Here is a 19268-nt window from a genome sequence, read left to right as displayed (position 1 = left end):
GCTGCAGGTGGAAGCAACAGAGATCTCTTCATAGACTTCAAGCTGTGATAAAATTCCACTGCTGGTACCTATCACACAACTTGGCCAAGAATGTTAATAAGAACTTCACGCCCGAAAATTTATGGTTGCCATTTCAAGGTCTGAAACCATGTGATGCCGCCTTGGGTAAGGGTCTTGCCAGGACACTGGTCCGCAACAATTGACCATCACATGGGCCACCTATTCATATAGGGGGCAGCGGCGTCGATGGAGCTGCGGTTCCTGTCGCCGTTCCTGTCGCACCGCCGGAAAATCCATTATTGATCGAGCCCGTCAGCATCGCCGAGTGGGACGGCACAGATGTTGAGACGGAGGAATGGCGCCTGGAGCAGTTCATATGGTGCAGGTGTGGCAACTGCAAGCAGATGCAGACTGTGGGGGAATGCGTCTGCTGTCATTACCTCACGGAGTGTGAGGACAGAGGCGTACACTTCGACAATGTTTGCATTGTTGTCCACCCAATTTCCAATTAGTAAGCTCATGTGTAGGTTCACGGGCACGTCATCGGTGTCGTGGGAAGAAATCAAAACACACTTCCACAATGATAAAATTTATGGCCAATGGTCAGAGATGCTTTGAGCAAGGCCACCTTGCTCCGCCACCTCTCGGGTGACGCTTTGTCAACCTACACATCTGCCGACACGACCATCAAATCAGGGACGTGCAACGACGTTCTGGACTTCCTAAGGGCAATATTTGACCCTTCACACTATGAGGCATATCTTAACTCCTTACGGCAGTCGGCCACGGAGTCAGCACAGGCTTTTGAGGTACGGGTTAGGAATTTGATCAAGAGGAAAATCGCCCACTTCGAGAATATCATCCCTTTAAATTCACAGCGTTTTGACTGGGATCCAGATTACGCCGACAGGATTGGCCGACGTCGGAGACCTCTACGCCGTCCCCCGACTGGTGAGGATGCACCCCAAGCCCCGCCCAGGGTTGGGCATAACCCGGGGAACCCCCCCCCCCCCCCCCCGATGTTATTTCTGTTACAGATGACATGCTGGTACCGGAAACGACAGCGGAAGAACCTCACGAGATGACCCCAGTGTTGACGGCAGCCCCTGGCAGGGGAGACCGCACGCTGACGCCGTGGGATCTGGCGAGGCGGTGGGATCTGGCGAGGCGGACTCAATGGTGACCTCAGTACCTGACGACGAGGCTGGTACAACCGTTCCTGGCCAGCCAGTAATGGCAACGGCTCAAGCGCCACCGCACCAGCCACGTGTCACCACACGCCCCGCCCGTCAGGTTTTATTCATACATTACTCACACAGGTTGACAAAGTATTGACATAGGAGTCTGGATGTACAATCTACATCTACACAGGGTATGCCTAAACACCTCACCCGACCTCACCCGACCTCACCCGACCTCATCCGAGTCTAAAATGCAGTGTATACAGGGCAGGGACATTATCTGACGTTCTGGACACGTTAAATATGCAATTATGAATGCAAAACAAGCAGCAAACTCTAAGTATTTGCCAGTTTTTATAAGTTATTCCGCTCTAACGGGTGCCGCGAAACCCCCATATGGTGCGTATTCGGGTTGTAAACAATGGCGAAACCCCGCGGAAAATAGATCAACTTTGACTCGTCAAATCTCGTTTCTGACAAAAGTCTGATTCCTCTGAAGCACTGTAGGAGATTGGCGAACTTGTTACGATACCGGAGACACATTTATATGCTTGATCTGACCTATTTTGACTGCACTATTGAGCTTTTTCCGTGACCATGCATGTCTTGATACCCAAAACGGCGCGTATCACCCTTCTATCTTGGAAACGAGCGGAGTAACTTATAAAAACTGGTAAATACTTAGAGTTTGCTGCTTGTTTTGCATTCATAATTGCATATTTAACGTATCCAGAACGTCAAATAATGTCCCTGCCCCGTATACACTGCATTTTAGACTCGGATGAGGTCGGGTGAGGTCGGATGAGGTCGGGTGAGGTGTTTATGCAACACAGATTGCATTGAAACCCGACATACTGAATGCACGAACTTAGCACTCTTACCAGAAATTCCGGCTCTTGGCCTGAACTGTATAGTTCTTAGCTAATTTCCAGAGGTCCCATGCACAGATAAGGACTTGTACTGAAATAGGTCCAAATTAATGAACATTTAACTATGTTTCATTGGAGTAATTGAGGATGCCTGTGAATATATTTCCCTGCAGGGTCAATACATGGCCTGTTATATCTATGTTGCAGGCAATTCTGTATGACCTTCACGAGGTCAAGGGCATCAGTATGGAAGCATGCAGCACAAAAACTGATGGATAAAAGACCAGGGTGGACCCCTGAAGAGAGAATGTGGTACATCTAGGAATCCTTGAGGGCAGAGGAGGACAGGAGAAGAGTCATCCCCCAGGCAGCTCACAATACACGTACAACAGCATCTCATGTAATCATCACTGTCGTGAAGATTATTAGACTGTTTGGGTGGTTTGGGGTCGTTGTTTTTTATATAAAAAAATGTTGTCAGTCTCCCAAATACCCTTAATTATTTTTCATATTATACAATGACAATGACAATGACAATGACAATGAACTTTATTGCATATTCATGCCCAGCATGGGCTAAATGCATTAGGTAACATAAAGTAAAAGAAATGGAACATTGTGATCTATTCCATCTAAATCTACAGAGTCTCTTCTCTCTTCTTGAAACATTTGTACACAAATTCACATAGTTTTCCAATTATATCGTCGTTTTTAGATGACATGATACATGTGAATAGCTCGTTATTTTTAAGATGCGTATATTTTTTGTCTAGTCGTATGGGACTTACAAGGGATCTGCGCATGTCTGCGTATAGTGAGCATTCTAAGATAAAATGTATTTCATCTTCTATACAATCCTTGTCACAGAAAGTACACATTCTGTTATTTGGTGGAGTCTGGTTGTACCTACCAACTTCAATTTGCAATGGATGATCGCTGATCCTTAGTTTAGTCATGGCTCGGCGATAGTTAGAGTTTTGTATATCTAGATATTTTTCTTTTTCATACGTAATCTTGAATTTTTTGTAAGTTCTCAATTTGTTTCCATTCTTCCCTTTTTCACCATAAGAATTAAGTTGTGAGTAGAAATGTTGAAGAAAGTTGTCTTTCAGCCTCTGTTTTAGTTCAGATTGAGCGGATAGCGTGTTTCGGTCTTTGTTAAGTAAAAGGTAGGCAAAGCCTGACTCCTCCAAGATTTTACTAATATTTGAAAGCCAGCATGGTATCTTTCTCCTATGTAGGTCCTGCTGTACTAAAAAAGCTTCATATTGTAAGCTATCTTTCGGCATTTCTCTAACTAATCTTTTATAGTATGAATAGATTCTAGTATACACTTCAATCCAGAGGGGATATCTACCAAGCTCTGCTCTTGTGGCAAGGTTGCTGGCATTTTTTCTTACGCCCAGGATTGCTTTACAGAATTTGAGATGTACTTGTTCAATTGGAGAATTATCGTTTAGCCCAATCTTGCCCCATACCTCCGCACCATAAGTTAATATTGGAACTACACATGCATCGAATAGCTTAGTGTACACTGATATAGGGGGATTGCTGTTTCCAAGAGTTGATTTAATACTGAAGAGCGCTCGTAAAGCCTTCTTTTGCAGGGTTTTCATAGCGGTGCTGAAAGTACAACCCGTTGTAAACATCACTCCTAGATAACTATAAGACGATACAACCTCTATGTTTTGGTTAAACAATTGGAATTTAAAGTTTGAGAACAAGTGTCCTCTTTTATTAAATATCATTATTTTAGTTTTGTTTAGGTTTATTGATAACTTCCATTTTTTACAGTAAAGGCTTAAAGTGTTTATTGCTTTTTGAAGACCTTGTTGGCTTGTTGATAACAGGACAAGGTCGTCTGCATAGAAAAGGCTAGATACTTTGGTTGTGTTTAGTAGGGGGGAATCTAGATCTTCTGTATTTAGTTCGTTTGCTAGATCGCTGATGTACAGATTGAATAGTGAAGGACTTAGGACACAGCCTTGTCTGACTCCGATTTCGACGGGGAAAGTTTCACTCAGACCTCGATTTGTTTTGACACTGGCTTTGGATTGGCTGTATAGGTTTTCCATTACATCAAAGAATCTTCCAGATATACCTGTTGATAAAAGTTTGTATAGCAGACCTCCGTGCCAAATGGAGTCAAAAGCCTTTGAGAGGTCTACAAAGCAAGCGAACAGCTGTTTTCTTGACTGAGTATATTTAGAGATTAAGGTTTTTAGTAAAAATATGTTGTCTGAAGTTCTGTAGTTCTTCCGGAATCCTGTCTGGTTTGGTTTTAGAATGTCGTTTTCGTCGAGAAAGTTTGATAGTCTCTTGTTTAGAATCGAGGTAAATAGTTTTCCGAGACAGCTTGATATGGAGATGCCTCGATAGTTGTTTGGGTCATCTTTTCTCCCTGCTTTAAATACTGGGACAATATAGCTTCTGGACCAGTCAAGGGGAAAGGTTCCGCTTGAGAGGACATTATTAAACAAGTTTAAAAGAGGACGAAGTAAGAGAGTTTTACCTGCTTTTAGCATTTCATTTGTTATCATGTCCTCACCACTGGCTTTTTTGTTCTTGAGTCTTTGGATGGCAATATTGACTTCTGATTCTGTAATAAGATAGTCTAGAGGGCCTTGGGATTGGTTATGGTTTTGTAGTACTTCAAGTTTGCTTAGAATTACTTTTTCAAAGGTGGCATCAAAATCTTGTCTTTTTAATCTAGATTTTTCATGAAGGGTTTTAAAATGTTCCACCCATGAATCTACTGGTATGTCTTCTTGATTAGTTGAGTCGGTTTTCTTTAGTTCTTTAAGTAGATTCCAAAAAGCTGTCGGGTTATTGTCTTGAAGTTTTTGGAGTTCAATCAGACAATTACTTTCATACTCTCTTTTGCGCTTTCGGATCAGTTTGTTGAATTCCCTTTTCTTTCTGAAGTAACTACCTCTTACGATTGGATTTTTGGGATTGTTTACTAAAAGGTACCTCACATTTTGCAATTCTTTGCGAGCTTCGTAACAAGTCTTATCAAACCATTTTTTGTTACTTTTGAATCCTTTTGTCTTTTTCTTACCTCTCATTTGGAGAGACATCTTTCCTGTCAACACTAGAATGTCTTGAAGCTCGCGTACATTCTCGTTTGTCTTTGCTGTTGACTTTGTGTCATTGCTATCTAGGGATACAATCTTTTCCAGTTTCTGGGAGATCGCTGAACTACTTAGCGCTTTTATAAATTTATCGCCAGAATCGGGACCCCAGACAAACCGACATGGGAAGGAGCGTGTGTTTTGTTTAGTTTTCACGTTTTCTTGTGAGTGCGCTAATGCGCGTATATTCACAGAAACCATACAGTGGTCAGAAAATTCTGTAAGTGGATGGACTTTAAACATATTTAAGTTGTGAAACAGTGAGCTACTAGAGATGGCGTAGTCTACCGTGCTACAACCATTAGGCTGGTAGCACGTGAATCTGCCATTTAAGTCGCCCAGGACACGTCCGTTTAGAATGCGCAGGTCAGCCTGGGCGCATAAGTTTACAAGACATTTACCAAAAGAATTAGCCGGGTTTCTGTCGGTAAAATTTCTAGGAATATCTACGTTTGGGGTGAGCGGCACTGGCTCTAGTTCAAAATCTACGTGCTCTTTTTCAGTGAAGTCTTGCAAGGACCCTATCCTACTGTTAAAGTCTCCCCCGAGAATTACATGGCCTTTTGACGTGAAGGCTGCTACATCTTGTTCTAAAATGTCGAATATGGAATCCTCCGCCCTTTTGTGTATGGTGGAGTATATAGGGCTAATGTAGACACTACATATAAATACATCTTTGGAGAGCGCTAACAGGTCTTTCGATATGCGAACCCAGAGTAAGTCTTTACATTCAGAAGTTCCACGCTCTCTTTTGATGTATTTAGAGAGTTCATTTTTGTAGTAAAAAATTATTCCGCCTGAATTCCTTCTTGCTTTTCGTTGTTTTTGTCTCAGAGACGAGAAATGTTGATAATTTGGAATGTTAACTTCTGAAGATTCGTTACTCCAGGTTTCAATAAGAGAGAAGAGATCTAGTTTTTCTAAATTACTTCTAAAGCTACATTCTTCAAGTTTCTTACCTAATCCATGGATATTCCAGAACCCTATGTTCAATGACCTAGCTGGCATTGGTGCTCGTTCTATTAATCCATGAGTATCGACTTTGTCCCTACTTTTACGATAAGTTAGTTTTACTTAATTATACATGTACTTGAATGTGCAATATCATTGCATAAACTTAGTACGCAGTTCCTACGTCTGATTACTACAGATTTAGCATATGGTCTTCTTAAATTATCACATGTCGGTTCTTGTTTTATATAAAATGAAACGTTAAGGATATAGTGTGAGATGATAATACCCTCAGTAGTTGTAGTTCTGACGCCGGGCAGGGTAGTCTTCGAAGCGCTTTGGTAGAGACCACGAACTAGGTCCGTCCAGTGCTGTCGGGAACCAGTCGTCATAGCCGTGGAACGGACGGTTGAACGTTTTCGGTTCACGGTGCCAGTCTTGGTTGTGTGGAAGCCAGTTTGGTCGGTCGTCTGGGTCTCGTCTGTCGCGTGGGCGCCAGCCTGGGTTCGGACCGTCACGTGGCAACCATTCTGGGTTCGGTCTGTCCCGGCGTGGTAGCCAGCCTGGGTTTGGTCCGTCCCGTGGGAACCAGCCTGGGTTTAGTTCGTCGCGTGGGCGCCAATCTGGGTTTGGTCTGTCGCGAGGGAACCATTCTGGGTTCGGTCCGTCCCGTGGAAACCAGCCTGGGTTCGGTCCGTCGCGTGGGCGCCAATCTGGGTTCGGTCGGTTGTTCTGTCTCGAATCTGAATTTGGTCGATTGGGTCGTCGTCCTTGTGATGTACGTTCCCTGTTTTTCTCTTGAGACTGTGTCTGACTCACTTCCGAGCGCGATGCAAGGGTGCTGCCCCTCCTTTGTCCTTTGTGGTACATACCCATGCCTAAAATGGGGTGGATTACCGTCTTCCAGCTAGCCGCGAGTACTTTCAGACCGGCCCTGTTTAGGTGGTACCCGTCTCGTTTGTACAGATTACTCTTGATGGATCCATCTTCACCTAGATTGTTGTTGTCGGCCAGACTGATGTAGGAGGTTTCTTGGTTGAGAATATGTAGGAAGGCATTTACGTCCCGCGTGACTTCCATCAGTTGTTGGTCGTTCCTCGGGGGTATGGCAGACATAACGATCTTTGCATTCGGGTACTTTGTGTGTGTTGTTGCGACCAGCTGTCTGAGGTTCTCTGTAACACCGTGTGCCGCCCTTTCCTCTCGAATGTCATTTGTCCCCACGTGGAAGACAATGCACTTGGGATCCGAGTAGGTCGTTGTTGTGATCAGGTCTGTGGCCTGTGGAACTTTCATAGCTGAGTGTTTGGCAGTTTCCTTACCCGGGTAGAGCACGCTGGGAATAATGCCTCTAGTATTCGAGTCACCAATGATGACTATCTCCGCCAAACTGCCATCTTCTGAATCCTCTGAACGCCTTCGTGCTGATCGTGTCTGCGACTGGCCATTGTCAAGGGGATTGTCATGACAATGGTCACTTGTTAAGTGAGAGGATTGTCCCTTTGTCATGGGCCTGTTGTCGCCGAGCACCTGGTATCTGTTGTTTGTCGGAATGTTGCTCTCAAAGGTTTCAGCTTGTGGATCGGACGGCTCGTTGTCTGCGTCTTTTGGATCTGATGATTGGCTTTCATCTGTTGTATACTTCTTTTCCAATGCCGTGATTCTTTTCCGAAGGTTTTTGTTTTCTGCTTCTAGGGACTTCACTCGTTTTGACAGCCCTTCGATGGCACTTTTCTCTTTCACTGACTCACCGGAGGTTTCCATTGTTTTGGATAACAGGCCCTCAAGGTGAGAAAGACGTGCTGACAGCGTGTCGATATTGTTATTCTCATGTACAATTCTGCTCATTGTAATGGCTTCTAGCTTGTCTACACTACATTGTAGTATGTCCAGCTTGTCATTGTTGTTGCCATCTTTTTCGTTTGGTGTTGATTCGCCAATAAACTGTTTTGGTATAGTTTCTTTTTCACTTGCGTCCTCAGGGAATGTTTCGCCTATCAACTTCGGGTCGGACATAATGCTGTCATAAGAACATTCATTACAGACAAACTCGCTCTCTGCATTCTTTATCAGTTCATGTAGCAGGAACTCGTGTACGCCCGTGCATGCATAGTGATACCAATTCTGGCAAATGTTACATTGAATGATACCATCATCTTCTGGGCCTGGCCGTTCGCACTTATTGCAGACAATGTCCTCGCATCGGGACTCTTCATCTTCCGCCGTGGTGCAGTTTGTTTCTAGCGTCTTCTTCAACCTTTCGAACATGTCCAGCACCCATAGCAAATAGGCTGGTCCCTGTACTAGGATCTTACATGTATGGTATACATGTAGCGTTACTGAGCCGATAAGTTCGTCTGTGGTAGGATCATGGTATGGTACGTTGAGTTGATGGCCATGTTTGCCCTTGTCATCGGTAGGCAAGCTGTAGTGTGTTTCAAGAATCTCTATCCAATGTTTGTCCGATTCTGACGGAATATAAATTGTAACACAGTTGTCATTGAACTCCACGAAGTAGTCGTCATTCGGCTTGATCCGTTTGTCGCGTTTTCCTGGCTCTACTATCTTGTTTGATTTGTCATATTTCTGTCCAGCCGCCAAGCCACGCAGTGAATCGAACGCGTTTCGAACAGTTTTTATTTTCTTATGTATCCCTCCGCGGTCCATAGTATGCGCCGACTCAAATTTCCCGCGCCGCCTTCGCGCCGCCGATGAAATTTCATCCGACTTTGACAGCTGATTTCATGACGACATCCGGCCTCTTGGACACCATGGCGGTAAGTGACGGACGTGTTTACTGTGTGCTCTCCATTAAATCCATTTTTGTGCGGTTTTACAAGGATTTTAACTAGTTTCATGATCAAATTTGGTACATAGTGAAATTAGCAAAATGGCAGCACAGTAAAGAGTTAAAATTTCGGCGATTTTCAGATTGGGGGCATCTGCATTTCGCCCTCGATTCTGTTATCAATTGATAGTGCGTCAGGACTGTTTAACCTTCGTCTATATCCCATGTGAAAATCCTGTTGGTTTGAAATCTGGGTAGGTTTAAAATTCCATGTCTACTTAGGGCCCTTTTTTGAGCGATTTTCGCCTACACGATGGCGTTCGTAGTGCGAGTTCTATGACGTTTTTACAGCTTAAACGTGTGACATGTGATTTGTCGCGAGTATTTCTTGTAAATTTGACAGCTATCGAGGATCTAACCTTTATGATTCGATGTAAAATGTCGACATAACGTGACAAATATTTTGATTCTGAGTTTTTCTGTGTGCTGGGAGGGATTTTGATTGAAAACAGCCGAGAATTTAGCTGTGAAAGATAACGTTATAATATCGTTCAATGTGTTAACATGGCCTGCTCGGGACCATAATTTCCCGCCAATACAGTCACATGTCTGACGTTGTCAGGCAAAGAAAAACAAACTTGCATAACAACGTAGGTTCATGGTTGGTAGTATGATCAGGTTTGCAACATGAACGCAGGTGGCTTACTATGTAGCAAATTTTTTCCAAAAAATATTTTCGCCCATACTGTAAATTGCAAAAAAGCAGCAATAGAATGATGAAATACATACTATACTGTATACATTGCAAAAAAAAATATTTGAGACAACAGTAATATTTGGTAACTTTATGTGTCCTGAATCTAGAAAAAATGATGCATTGATGTATCTCATTTCTTGTTTCAGATCATCCTGGCGTTCAGTGACTCGATTGGTAAATATCTGTCTAATCATGCCACCTTCTCTCCTGACATTTTATTTTCCCTTAATGCGCACCCTGGAGCTTCAGTATATGATTTGACTTCTGATATTTCACGTCATCCTTTTGTTGAGCCGGATGTGGTGTTCGTGCATGTGGGGACCAATAATCTCCCCATGTACCGTCCACTCAGCCGGACTCTTGATGATTTCAGTTCTCTTATTTCTGTTACCAAGTCCCGCTTCCCGTCAGCCTCTGTTGTCATCTCTAGCGTCCTGCCTAGGTTTGACTATGAGGTCTATGACAGGAGGCGCCTTGAGTTGAACGCTCATTTGCTTAGCCTGTGTTCAAGCCAGGGTGTGTTTTTCCTTGACAATGGTAGCCGGGCTGACCGGGCCATGTTTTCAGTTGATGGTTTGCATTTGAGTAGAGCTGGTAATTTGAGTTTTGCTCGGTATCTCTCAGCCCGTTTGAACTTCTACTTGCAGCTGCACCGTCGCAGCTGTGAGCGTGAGGACCGCTATGTGTTCAGGGATGAGGAGTGGCCAGGGTTAGAGGCAGATGGAGGAAGGAGAAGGGCTCATCCAGGAGTGGAACTGAAGTCAGGGAAGTACCGTGGACAGGGAGAGTGGTCTAGGGTAGTGCGAGGAGCACCTAGGGGGACCCCTGGGAAGGTAGAGGGGGTTAATGCAGGGAAGGGTCCTTTCAGGGCCAGGGAGGTTCCTGTCCCTACTAGTAAGCCTAGACCGACCCCAGGGAAGGTAGAGGGGGGTAGTGCAAGGAAGGGTCCTTCCCCAGCAAGGAGTATGCCTGTCCCTAAGCCTAGGAGGGTCCCAGGGAAGGTAGAGGGGGTTAGTGCAGGGAAGGGTCCCTCCAGGGCCAGGGAGGTTCCTGTCCCTACTAGTAAGCCTAGACCGACCCCAGGGAAGGTAGAGGGGGGTAGTTCAAGGAAGGGTCCTTCCGTAGCATGGTGGGTGCCTGTCCCTAAGCCTAAGAGGGTCCCAGGGAAGGTAGAGGGGGTTAGTGCAGGGAAGGGTCCCTCCAGGGCCAGGGAGGTTCCTGTCCCTACTAGTAAGCCTAGACCGACCCCAGGGAAGGTAGAGGGGGGTAGTTCAAGGAAGGGTCCTTCCATAGCATGGTGGGTGCCTGTCCCTAAGCCTAAGAGGGTCCCAGGGAAGGTAAAGGGGGTTAGTGCAGGGAAGGGTCCCTCCAGGGCCAGGGAGGTTCCTGTCCCTACTAGTAAGCCTAGACCGACCCCAGGGAAGGTAGAGGGGGGTAGTTCAAGGAAGGGTCCTTCCATAGCATGGTGGGTGCCTGTCCCTAAGCCTAAGAAGGTCCCAGGGAAGGTAAAGGGGGTTAGTGCAGGGAAGGGTCCCTCCAGGGCCAGGGAGGTTCCTGTCCACAAGCCTAGACAGACCCCAGGGAAGGTAGAGGGGGTTAGTGCAGGGAAGGGTCCTTCCATAGCAAGGGGGATGCCAGTTACTAAGTCTAGGAGGGTCCCAGGGAAGGTAGAGGGGGTTAGTGCAGGGAAGGGTCCTTTCAGGACCAGGGGGGTTCTAATGAGTAAAAGGGAGTGGAAGAGGACGAGTGGTAGAAGGATGTGTCAGTTTAAAGTAGCTCAAGATAAAGGTGAAGTTGTGGAAGGGATTGATTGTCATAAGGAAAATGTACATTATGTAATATGTCCTACAGGGTGGAGTAGTTGTAAGCTTAGGAAGGGCAGGGAGAGTACAGCTGTATCAGGGGGGTTTAGCAGGGGACAGACTAGGTGTAAGAAGGTTAATGGTAAAACAGGTAAGAGGAGGGACAAGTACCCAGTAGCTACTAAGCTAGAGGTGAGAATGTTATATAGTGGGCCCATTAATCCTTCAGGGTGGGTAGAACAGGTTAAACAGGTAGGTACCTGTAAGAGTAGTGAGGAGAGGGTAGGAGATGAGTGTAATGTTGTGACCTGTAAGAGTAGTGAGGAGAGGGTAGGAGATGAGTGTAATGTACCAGGTAAGAGTAGTGAGGAGAGGGTAGGAGATGAGTGTTGTAATGTTGTACCAGGTAAGAGTAGTGAGGAGAGGGTAGGAGATGAGTGTAATGTACCAGGTAAGGGTAGTGAGGAGAGGGTAGGAGATGAGTGTAATGTTGTACCAGGTAAGAGTAGTGAGGAGAGGGTAGGAGATGAGTGTAATGTACCAGGTAAGAGTAGTGAGGAGAGGGTAGGAGATGAGTGTGATGTACCAGGTAAGAGTAGTGAGGAGAGGGTAGGAGATGAGTGTAATGTACCAGGTAAGAGTAGTGAGGAGAGGGTAGGAGATGAGTGTAATGTTGTATCAGGTAAGAGTAGTGAGGAGAGGGTAGGAGATGAGTGTAATGTACCAGGTAAGAGTAGTGAGGAGAGGGTAGGAGATGAGTGTAATGTACCAGGTAAGAGTAGTGAGGACAGGGTAGGAGATGAGTGTGATGTACCAGGTAAGAGTAGTGAGGAGGAGAGAGGAGATAAGTGTGATGTTGAAGAGAGTTTAGTCTATGCATTCTTTATTAATTTCCAAGGCAAGTTATCTACTGTACAGGCAAGTAGCAAATGTATTCAGGTGTGTAAATTGCAAAAGATGGTAAGTGAGGTATGTGGACTCAGTATTTCATGTAAAAACCTTAGTTTAGATGGTTGTTTTCTCGGTGATGAAAATAAGATTGTAGAAGTACATGGTAAGACGGTATCTGTAACATTTTTTGGTCGTGGGGGCGGTAAAACTATTAATTTCCATCCAGATAGGCCATGTTTCACAGCATGTGCCTACTGTAAGAAACCATCTACATTTCAATTTGATGAGTATAGGCATCCACAGGGATGGAATGAAGTACTTAGAAATTGGGTAAGTGATAATACAGAACTTTCAATTACTGACTGTGTTTGCCGTTCTTGTGAGCGTAAGTTTAGACGATTACAGGCCAAAACTCCAGTTTCTAATTCACCAACTGACACTTCACAGAAGCTCTCTCAAACAGTGCCAGAAAAAAAATGTTTTATGTCTGACTTTGGTTTGTGCCATGCATTGGCCGACCATGAACGTAAAGATGTTTCTGTTGATGATATGATGTCTTATCTTAGCTCCATTTCAGACTTAGCAGCAGGTTTTAGCACTTTACCAAATTCTATTTCAATGTGTACATTTCATTATTATCAGTTTTATAGATTTTGTGATGAAGATAAATGTGTACATTGTTGTAAGGTAATAAAGTCCCATAAAAGGAAACGATTCTGTCCCAAATTAGATATACCACAATCAGCTTTAGAATTGGCCGACTCAAATTTGTCAGAAGGTTCAATTTTATGTAACTATTGTTATCAGTGTTTATATAGATCAGGTAATCTTGTTAAGGGTGAGGAAAATCTAGAAAAACGATTAGAAATGTTAAAAGAATTTGATTTAAAACATAGCCCAGAAAATGTACCACAATTAGCTTTGCACAAAGTTTCTTGTAAGGTAGGTGAAATGTTTTTGGAGAACAAATCTCTGCTTCTTGTTGATGCCTATGATTTATATGTAGAAAATATTCAAATGCTAATTAAGGAATTTAAAGATAAAGAAAAGTGTGATGAAGCTGATGCATTTTGTTTTGAAGCTAAATGGCTGTTGGTTGGATTATTGAGTGATCTGGGAGACTTTCTTTCGATCCACAAAAGTTCAAGTAAATCCAACAAATTAGGTTTATTGTTATACTATAGAGAATGTGATTTAATTGAATCCCTCCATTTGGCTTTATATACTGCAAGATTAAATACTTTCAAGCGTGATCTTGAGTTAAAGTCAATTCAGTCTACTGTTGCTTCTATGTTTACAGATGATCATGATAACAAAGACATACTTAATTCTAGCCTGCTATCTTCTTTAATGTACATGAATAATTTGATTCATAAAGAATCATCAAAATTTATTGATAAGTATGTTAAGAATCCAACTTCCTTGCATGAAATTGACCTTTTGCAAATTTCAAAAGAAATAAATCCTGTTGTATGGAACTTTATTGTTGTATTAACTATGCAAAAATCTGAAATTCCCATGTCTGATTTTGAAACATTTGATATGAATCAACATTATTTAGCATTTCTTAAGGATAATTCTAGCCATAGCTCCAAGTTTTTAAGACGACTTTTTGCAACTTTCCTTATTTTCTTTATTGTGTCTGAGGGTAAGTGCAGTTATCCTTTCCATATGATTAATTCAGAATTGATTCATTCTTATAGCCAGTCTTATGATCTAATGCAACTGTTAAATCGTCTTGGAGTATGTTGCTCAAATGATTCTCATAAAAGATTTCTTGCTTGCATGTTAGATCAATTGAAATTGGAAGATAATTACTATAATTTGACAGAAGGTTCCTTTACTGTAGCTTCCATAGACAATATAAATAGTGGTAGCCCCCATGCAGCTGTGACAGGTAGTCCCCGTGGGTGGAATGGTACTTCTATTCAAGCCGTCCAACCCAAACCTAAATCTCTTCTTGTTTCTAGGCCAACTTCAGCATCTGTATGTACTACTACTAGTCAAGATATCTCTGTAGGTGTAGATAATGTAACTGAAATTGAGGAGCCTGTGATTAAAAAGATAAAACTAACTTCAAAGTTTAGGCAAAGAAAAAGGTGTCCGAAGGAAATTGAGGGTACTTTATCCCTTACACCCCCATCTTGTGTTCAGTCTATAATCCCATCTACCCCCAGTTCCCTCACCTTAGAACAGTTTAGCATATCTGAGAAAGAAATTAAAGCGTCACATGCATTTAACTCTGAAGTTTTATTTTATCAGCTTGAAAGATGTGTATCAGATCTAAAAGATTGTTCTCCTAAGTTACCTGGTTTGAAATGTAAACTATTTTTAGAAAGGGACCCTGTCACAGAAAAATCTAATATTGCCTACTTGTCAATAATGAATGAAAATGCTGACTGTAAGGAAACAATTTTAAAAGCTCTTGATTTCCTTTACAATTCCTTTAATGTTGGACGTGATGTTGAATACTTAGTTGTTGTTGGGGATGCGAAAACCTTTGACCACCTTCTTAAATTGAAACAGGAGTATGGCCCCGCTTTAAGTTGGTTAATTCTATTTCCAGGTGATTGGCATACTTTGAAAAATTACCAGCATGCATTAATGAAAGTTTATTGGGAGGGAGGATTGAAACAGGTAGCCTCGGGTAGAATAAAAGGACAGACATTACTTTCAGTTGGCTTGTGTAAGAATTTTAAACGTACTCATAAATTTTTGGTTCAAGTATGGGAGGCCTTCTATAGATGCCAAATTGAATCTTTTCTTGAACATAGGAGGAACTGTACAGATCATTGTTCATCAAGATGTTCTTTTTCAGCAGACACTATTATTGAAAAGGTAAGAGTATTTTTAGAGTCTGAACCACACTTTGGTGACCCAGATTTCAGTAGAGAAAACTTTGTAAGAAGACAAGAATTATTGAAAATTGACTTAGAAGGTATAGAGGATGATTTTGCTGCATTCTGTTCTAGTGCATGTGCTCGTGATGAAGTATTTTTGTTTTGGCATAGATTTGTTCATGATGATTTTATGGCATACATTTCTCTTTACATAGCGATTAGATCAGGGAATTGGGATTTGCGTTTGTATGCATACAAAAAGATGGCACCCATTTTCCATGCATTTGACCATGTAATATACTCTAGAATTATACCTTTGCATCTTTCTGATTTATTGTCTTGTCCAGATCATATTCTTAGATATTTTCAAGAAGGGGGATTCGTTACCAGTATTAATGCTGTTAACTATTCAAGTGTAGCATTAGATGAGGGTCATGAAATGTTAATTAACCGCGACACTAAACAAGTTATAACAGGGCCCAATAAGTTTGTCATTGAAGATCTTGTTCTGTTTTTACCATATCGAGCTAGATTGATTAAGAAAGTAAAACAACAGATTCTTGTTAAGTCTAACCTTAGAACTCAAAATGACCTAAGTCCCACCATTATTGAACAGGAGAGGCAGAATATTGTTTATTATGCAAACAAAGTTGTAGAGGCCCACATTTCTTCTGTTCCTGTGCAAGATAGACGCCTGGCCCAACCCTTCACAGGAGCTTCTATTTCTGATATTCAAAGGGAGGACTTGCTTAAGTTTAGGGAAATAGGTACAGCCTCATTAGACACATTTATTAGTTTCAGGATCCTTAACAGCCCAGGTAATAAAGCACCTCAAAGACGTAAGTCTTTAAGGACTTTTTCTCACTTAAAAATGACTAAGTCTAGGATTTCAAAAAGTGAAAAGGATAAGAGGATAGTCTTAGAATGTTATCGTAGAGCAGTTTCTTGGTCTCAAAATCAAAATAAGCCCTTATCTGAGATAGCCCACCTGTTAGATTTGCCCCAGCTAGGTCAGTTTCTGGAGCTGCCTCGTGCTTTATGTGATGCTGATGGTGTTCCCCACAAGGGAGCTAAATCAGCCGCTACTTCTTTTTTCCAGTCTAGATACCCTAGTGCTTTTACCAAAATGTACCCTGCTAACTTTTCCCCCCAGTGTTCTGTTTTAGAAGGCATGTTTTTGATCAACACAGCCCCCTTGGGTCAGCATAGAACCTTTCTTGAGTATTCACATTTTCTGTTTCTAAAATGGGTTTTGCCTTTACTCCAGTCAGGTTGTAATGAAGTCCACATTGTATTTGATGATCCACATAGAAACGGCCTTAGTGCAAAAGATGTTGAAAGAAGTAGAAGAGACTCTGTTGTAGAATGTGACAATTTAGTACTATTTGATTCAGTTTCCGATCACACATTCACCCCAAAAGACTGGAGAAAGTTCATTTCCTTGCGTCCAAACAAACGTCTATTATGTTCTTATTTGTGTAGTTCTTTACTTACAGTATGTAGACCTTTTTTGAGGCAGCTGCAGAAAGTTTTCACAGCTGGGGCATTTATAGATGATAAAAGAGACATGTGTTTTGTTTCCTCTGTAGATGGCATCTCTCCATATCCAGACTGTAGGTCCAATCACGAGGAAAGTGACACTCGTGTTTGGCTGCATGCTGCTTCAAGCAGATACGAAAATATATTGATTTATTCACCTGATACGGACACGTATCATGTGGGCCTTCCTATTGTGAGGGAGATGGGTAAAAGAATTGTGATTTTGCAAAAAGCTGAACCTGGAAATTGGCAATGTCTGGATGTGAATGAGTTGGTATCTTGCTTGTACAAGGACCCTGATCTTGCCTCCCTTTCTAGAAATATACTACCCCACATATTACAGTCATTGTTTATTACCACAGGGTGTGATTATGTTTCCTTCTTTGTTGGTCTTGGTAAGGTATCATTTATGAAAACTTTCTTTCAGTTTTCAGAATTCATTTCTGGTGGAAATTCTGTACCAACTAGTGGTTCTCTTTCTTGTGCAGAAAAAGATTCAGGGTTCTTGGCTTTTGTTCGTTTAGTTGGTAGTGTTTACTTTCAAAAACACCGTTCAGCTTTTCTTAAGTATTCATCTCCAGCTGAAATGTTCAGAGAAATGAGGGAGGGGACTAATTCAAGTAGTCATGAAAATTGGTTACAAAATATTAGAGGTGCCATATTTGAAAGAATTGAGTTTGAAGATAATAGTTTACCTTCATTTCAGTCCCTTTGGTTCCATTGGTTACGTTCCTGTTGGGTTTACCTTACCTGGGCTCAGGCTTTAGAGCAGGATTTTTCTTCTGTATTATTAGATAGGTATGGTTGGGAAATAGAAAAAGGCAATCTAATGATTATTTGGGATTCCAAAGAAAATATTGAAAAGGTTCAGAAGACAGTTGATTTCTTAATCAGGGGGTGTAAATGTAAAAGTGGGTGCTCCAGTAAAAGGTGTAAGTGTCTCAAGAAGGGACAGGTATGTGGCCCTGGATGTAGGTGTTTAGATTGTTCAAATTCTATTTGTATTGAGGAAGTTCAGGTAGGTCAGGATCATGCAGACACGGAATCTGATTCAGATACTAGTAGCAGTAGTGATAATGATCAGGACTATCATAATATTATTGATGACTTTTATTGTGGTAGTTTATCTTTATTAGAGGATATTTCAGATTCAGAATTTTCTGATATAGACTAAGGGTAATAATTAGTGGTCTGTACGATAGGTTTGTAGGTCCAATAGGTATAGGTGAGGGGAAGCTGGACTTTTCTGTACTATTTTCACCCCCTTTCTCTCCCCCTCTCCTTTTTTCCAAGAACCTTCTTCCTGCTAGGTTTAGCCATACCATCGCCCCCCCTAGGTAGCTAGAGGCGCCTGACCCCTGTAAAGGTCGGACATACTGACGTCAACAAGGGGTACATCACACAGATCCCCGAGTTGACGGGAAAGGCGTAACCCCGCACTTTGGTACGGGTGTAGGTTGGAGGTTCTGACTCATCTTCCTTATTCCAGCAGTCCCTCACCTGTGGGTTATGAATAATTCTTGATATGATAATATATGATATAATATAAATCTGTATATAATTTTTTTAATGATATAATGTAATATGATAATTTGATATATGAATCTTAATATGATAGTAAAATAATGATGCTGAATGGATGGTGAACGAGTGTGAGTGTTTTATACTTATGTGATATGGATAATCAAAGAACAGTAAGTATGACAAACAGAAATTAACACGCTTTCTGTTTTTGCATTAGGTGGAGTTCGACCCCAGATCAGCTGAGGACATGCTTCTTGCAGCTCATTGTCCATACCTTTCAATTTTTTGATTGGCAATATATCATGATTGAGATAATGAGTGATGTAATTTAGATATGATAACATGCCTTGAATCATTGTGAATGCAGAATTTTATATGATACTCAAATTTTCATAAAATAATGTGAAATATTATCTGTTTTATACAGGTTGATGTTCTGCTGTGGATGCTCATCAGACAGCTGTTTTAGTTAATCAAATCTTTCGGCATGATTGGAATTTTATTACTACTTGACATTGGAATTATATCATTCTGGCCAAAAAAGGTCAGATGTTTGGCAAAACAGATACCTGAGATGAGATTACAAGTCTTGTTTCCAATTCGGCATTGATATTTTGAAATCACATATTTGTTCAATAAAGTTTGGCATGAATTCAACATATATGGCTCTTTGTATATTTATTTTGGACAGTGGCAATGGTATTTATTATATACATTAGATTAAGGTATAGGACAGAGAAGAAAGAGTTTAGAATAACTCTTTTTTTATTTCTTATATTCATACACAGTTAACTGTTGTCTGCCGAGTATGACTTTAAGTATATGATGATTGAATATAAACATTAAACTGTAGGGTAAATCCTGGTATTGCTAGAGTTTCTTGATTAAATGGATCAGATTATTTCATAGTAAAAACCTTAATATGTCTCTAGTTAGTATCATACTTTAACGCAATGAGATAGGTAAGATTTGCAACCAGACACATAGTGTAT

The 19268-nt window shown here is 41.8% G+C and overlaps 1 protein-coding gene and 1 long non-coding RNA gene across 2 annotated transcripts; one reads left to right on the top strand and one right to left on the bottom strand.

Annotated features, from left to right (window-relative positions):
* Positions 1–2581: 2581 nt before the first annotated feature.
* On the bottom strand, positions 2582–8699 carry LOC136445609 (uncharacterized). The gene has a single exon (XM_066443701.1). The coding sequence runs from the start codon at positions 8401–8403 to the stop codon at positions 6427–6429; it is 1977 nt and encodes a 658-aa protein (XP_066299798.1). The 5' UTR covers positions 8404–8699; the 3' UTR covers positions 2582–6426.
* Positions 8700–8731: 32 nt separating this feature from the next.
* Positions 8732–18933, top strand: LOC136445607 (uncharacterized). Its single transcript, XR_010757421.1, has 2 exons — positions 8732–8912; positions 9827–18933. It is a non-coding gene; the product is annotated as an uncharacterized lncRNA (long non-coding RNA).
* The last annotated feature ends 335 nt before the right edge of the window (positions 18934–19268 follow it).

This window comes from Branchiostoma lanceolatum, chromosome 12 (assembly GCF_035083965.1).
Source record: "Branchiostoma lanceolatum isolate klBraLanc5 chromosome 12, klBraLanc5.hap2, whole genome shotgun sequence".
Classification (NCBI taxonomy): Eukaryota; Metazoa; Chordata; class Leptocardii; order Amphioxiformes; family Branchiostomatidae; genus Branchiostoma; species Branchiostoma lanceolatum.
Note: the sequence above shows the minus strand (reverse complement) of the source record. Positions and strands in the feature narration are given on the sequence as shown.

Coding starts and splice junctions, on each gene's coding strand:
- LOC136445609 (XM_066443701.1), bottom strand. CDS start 8,403: ATGTTCGAAAGGTTGAAGAAGACGCTAGAAACAAACTGCACCACGGCG.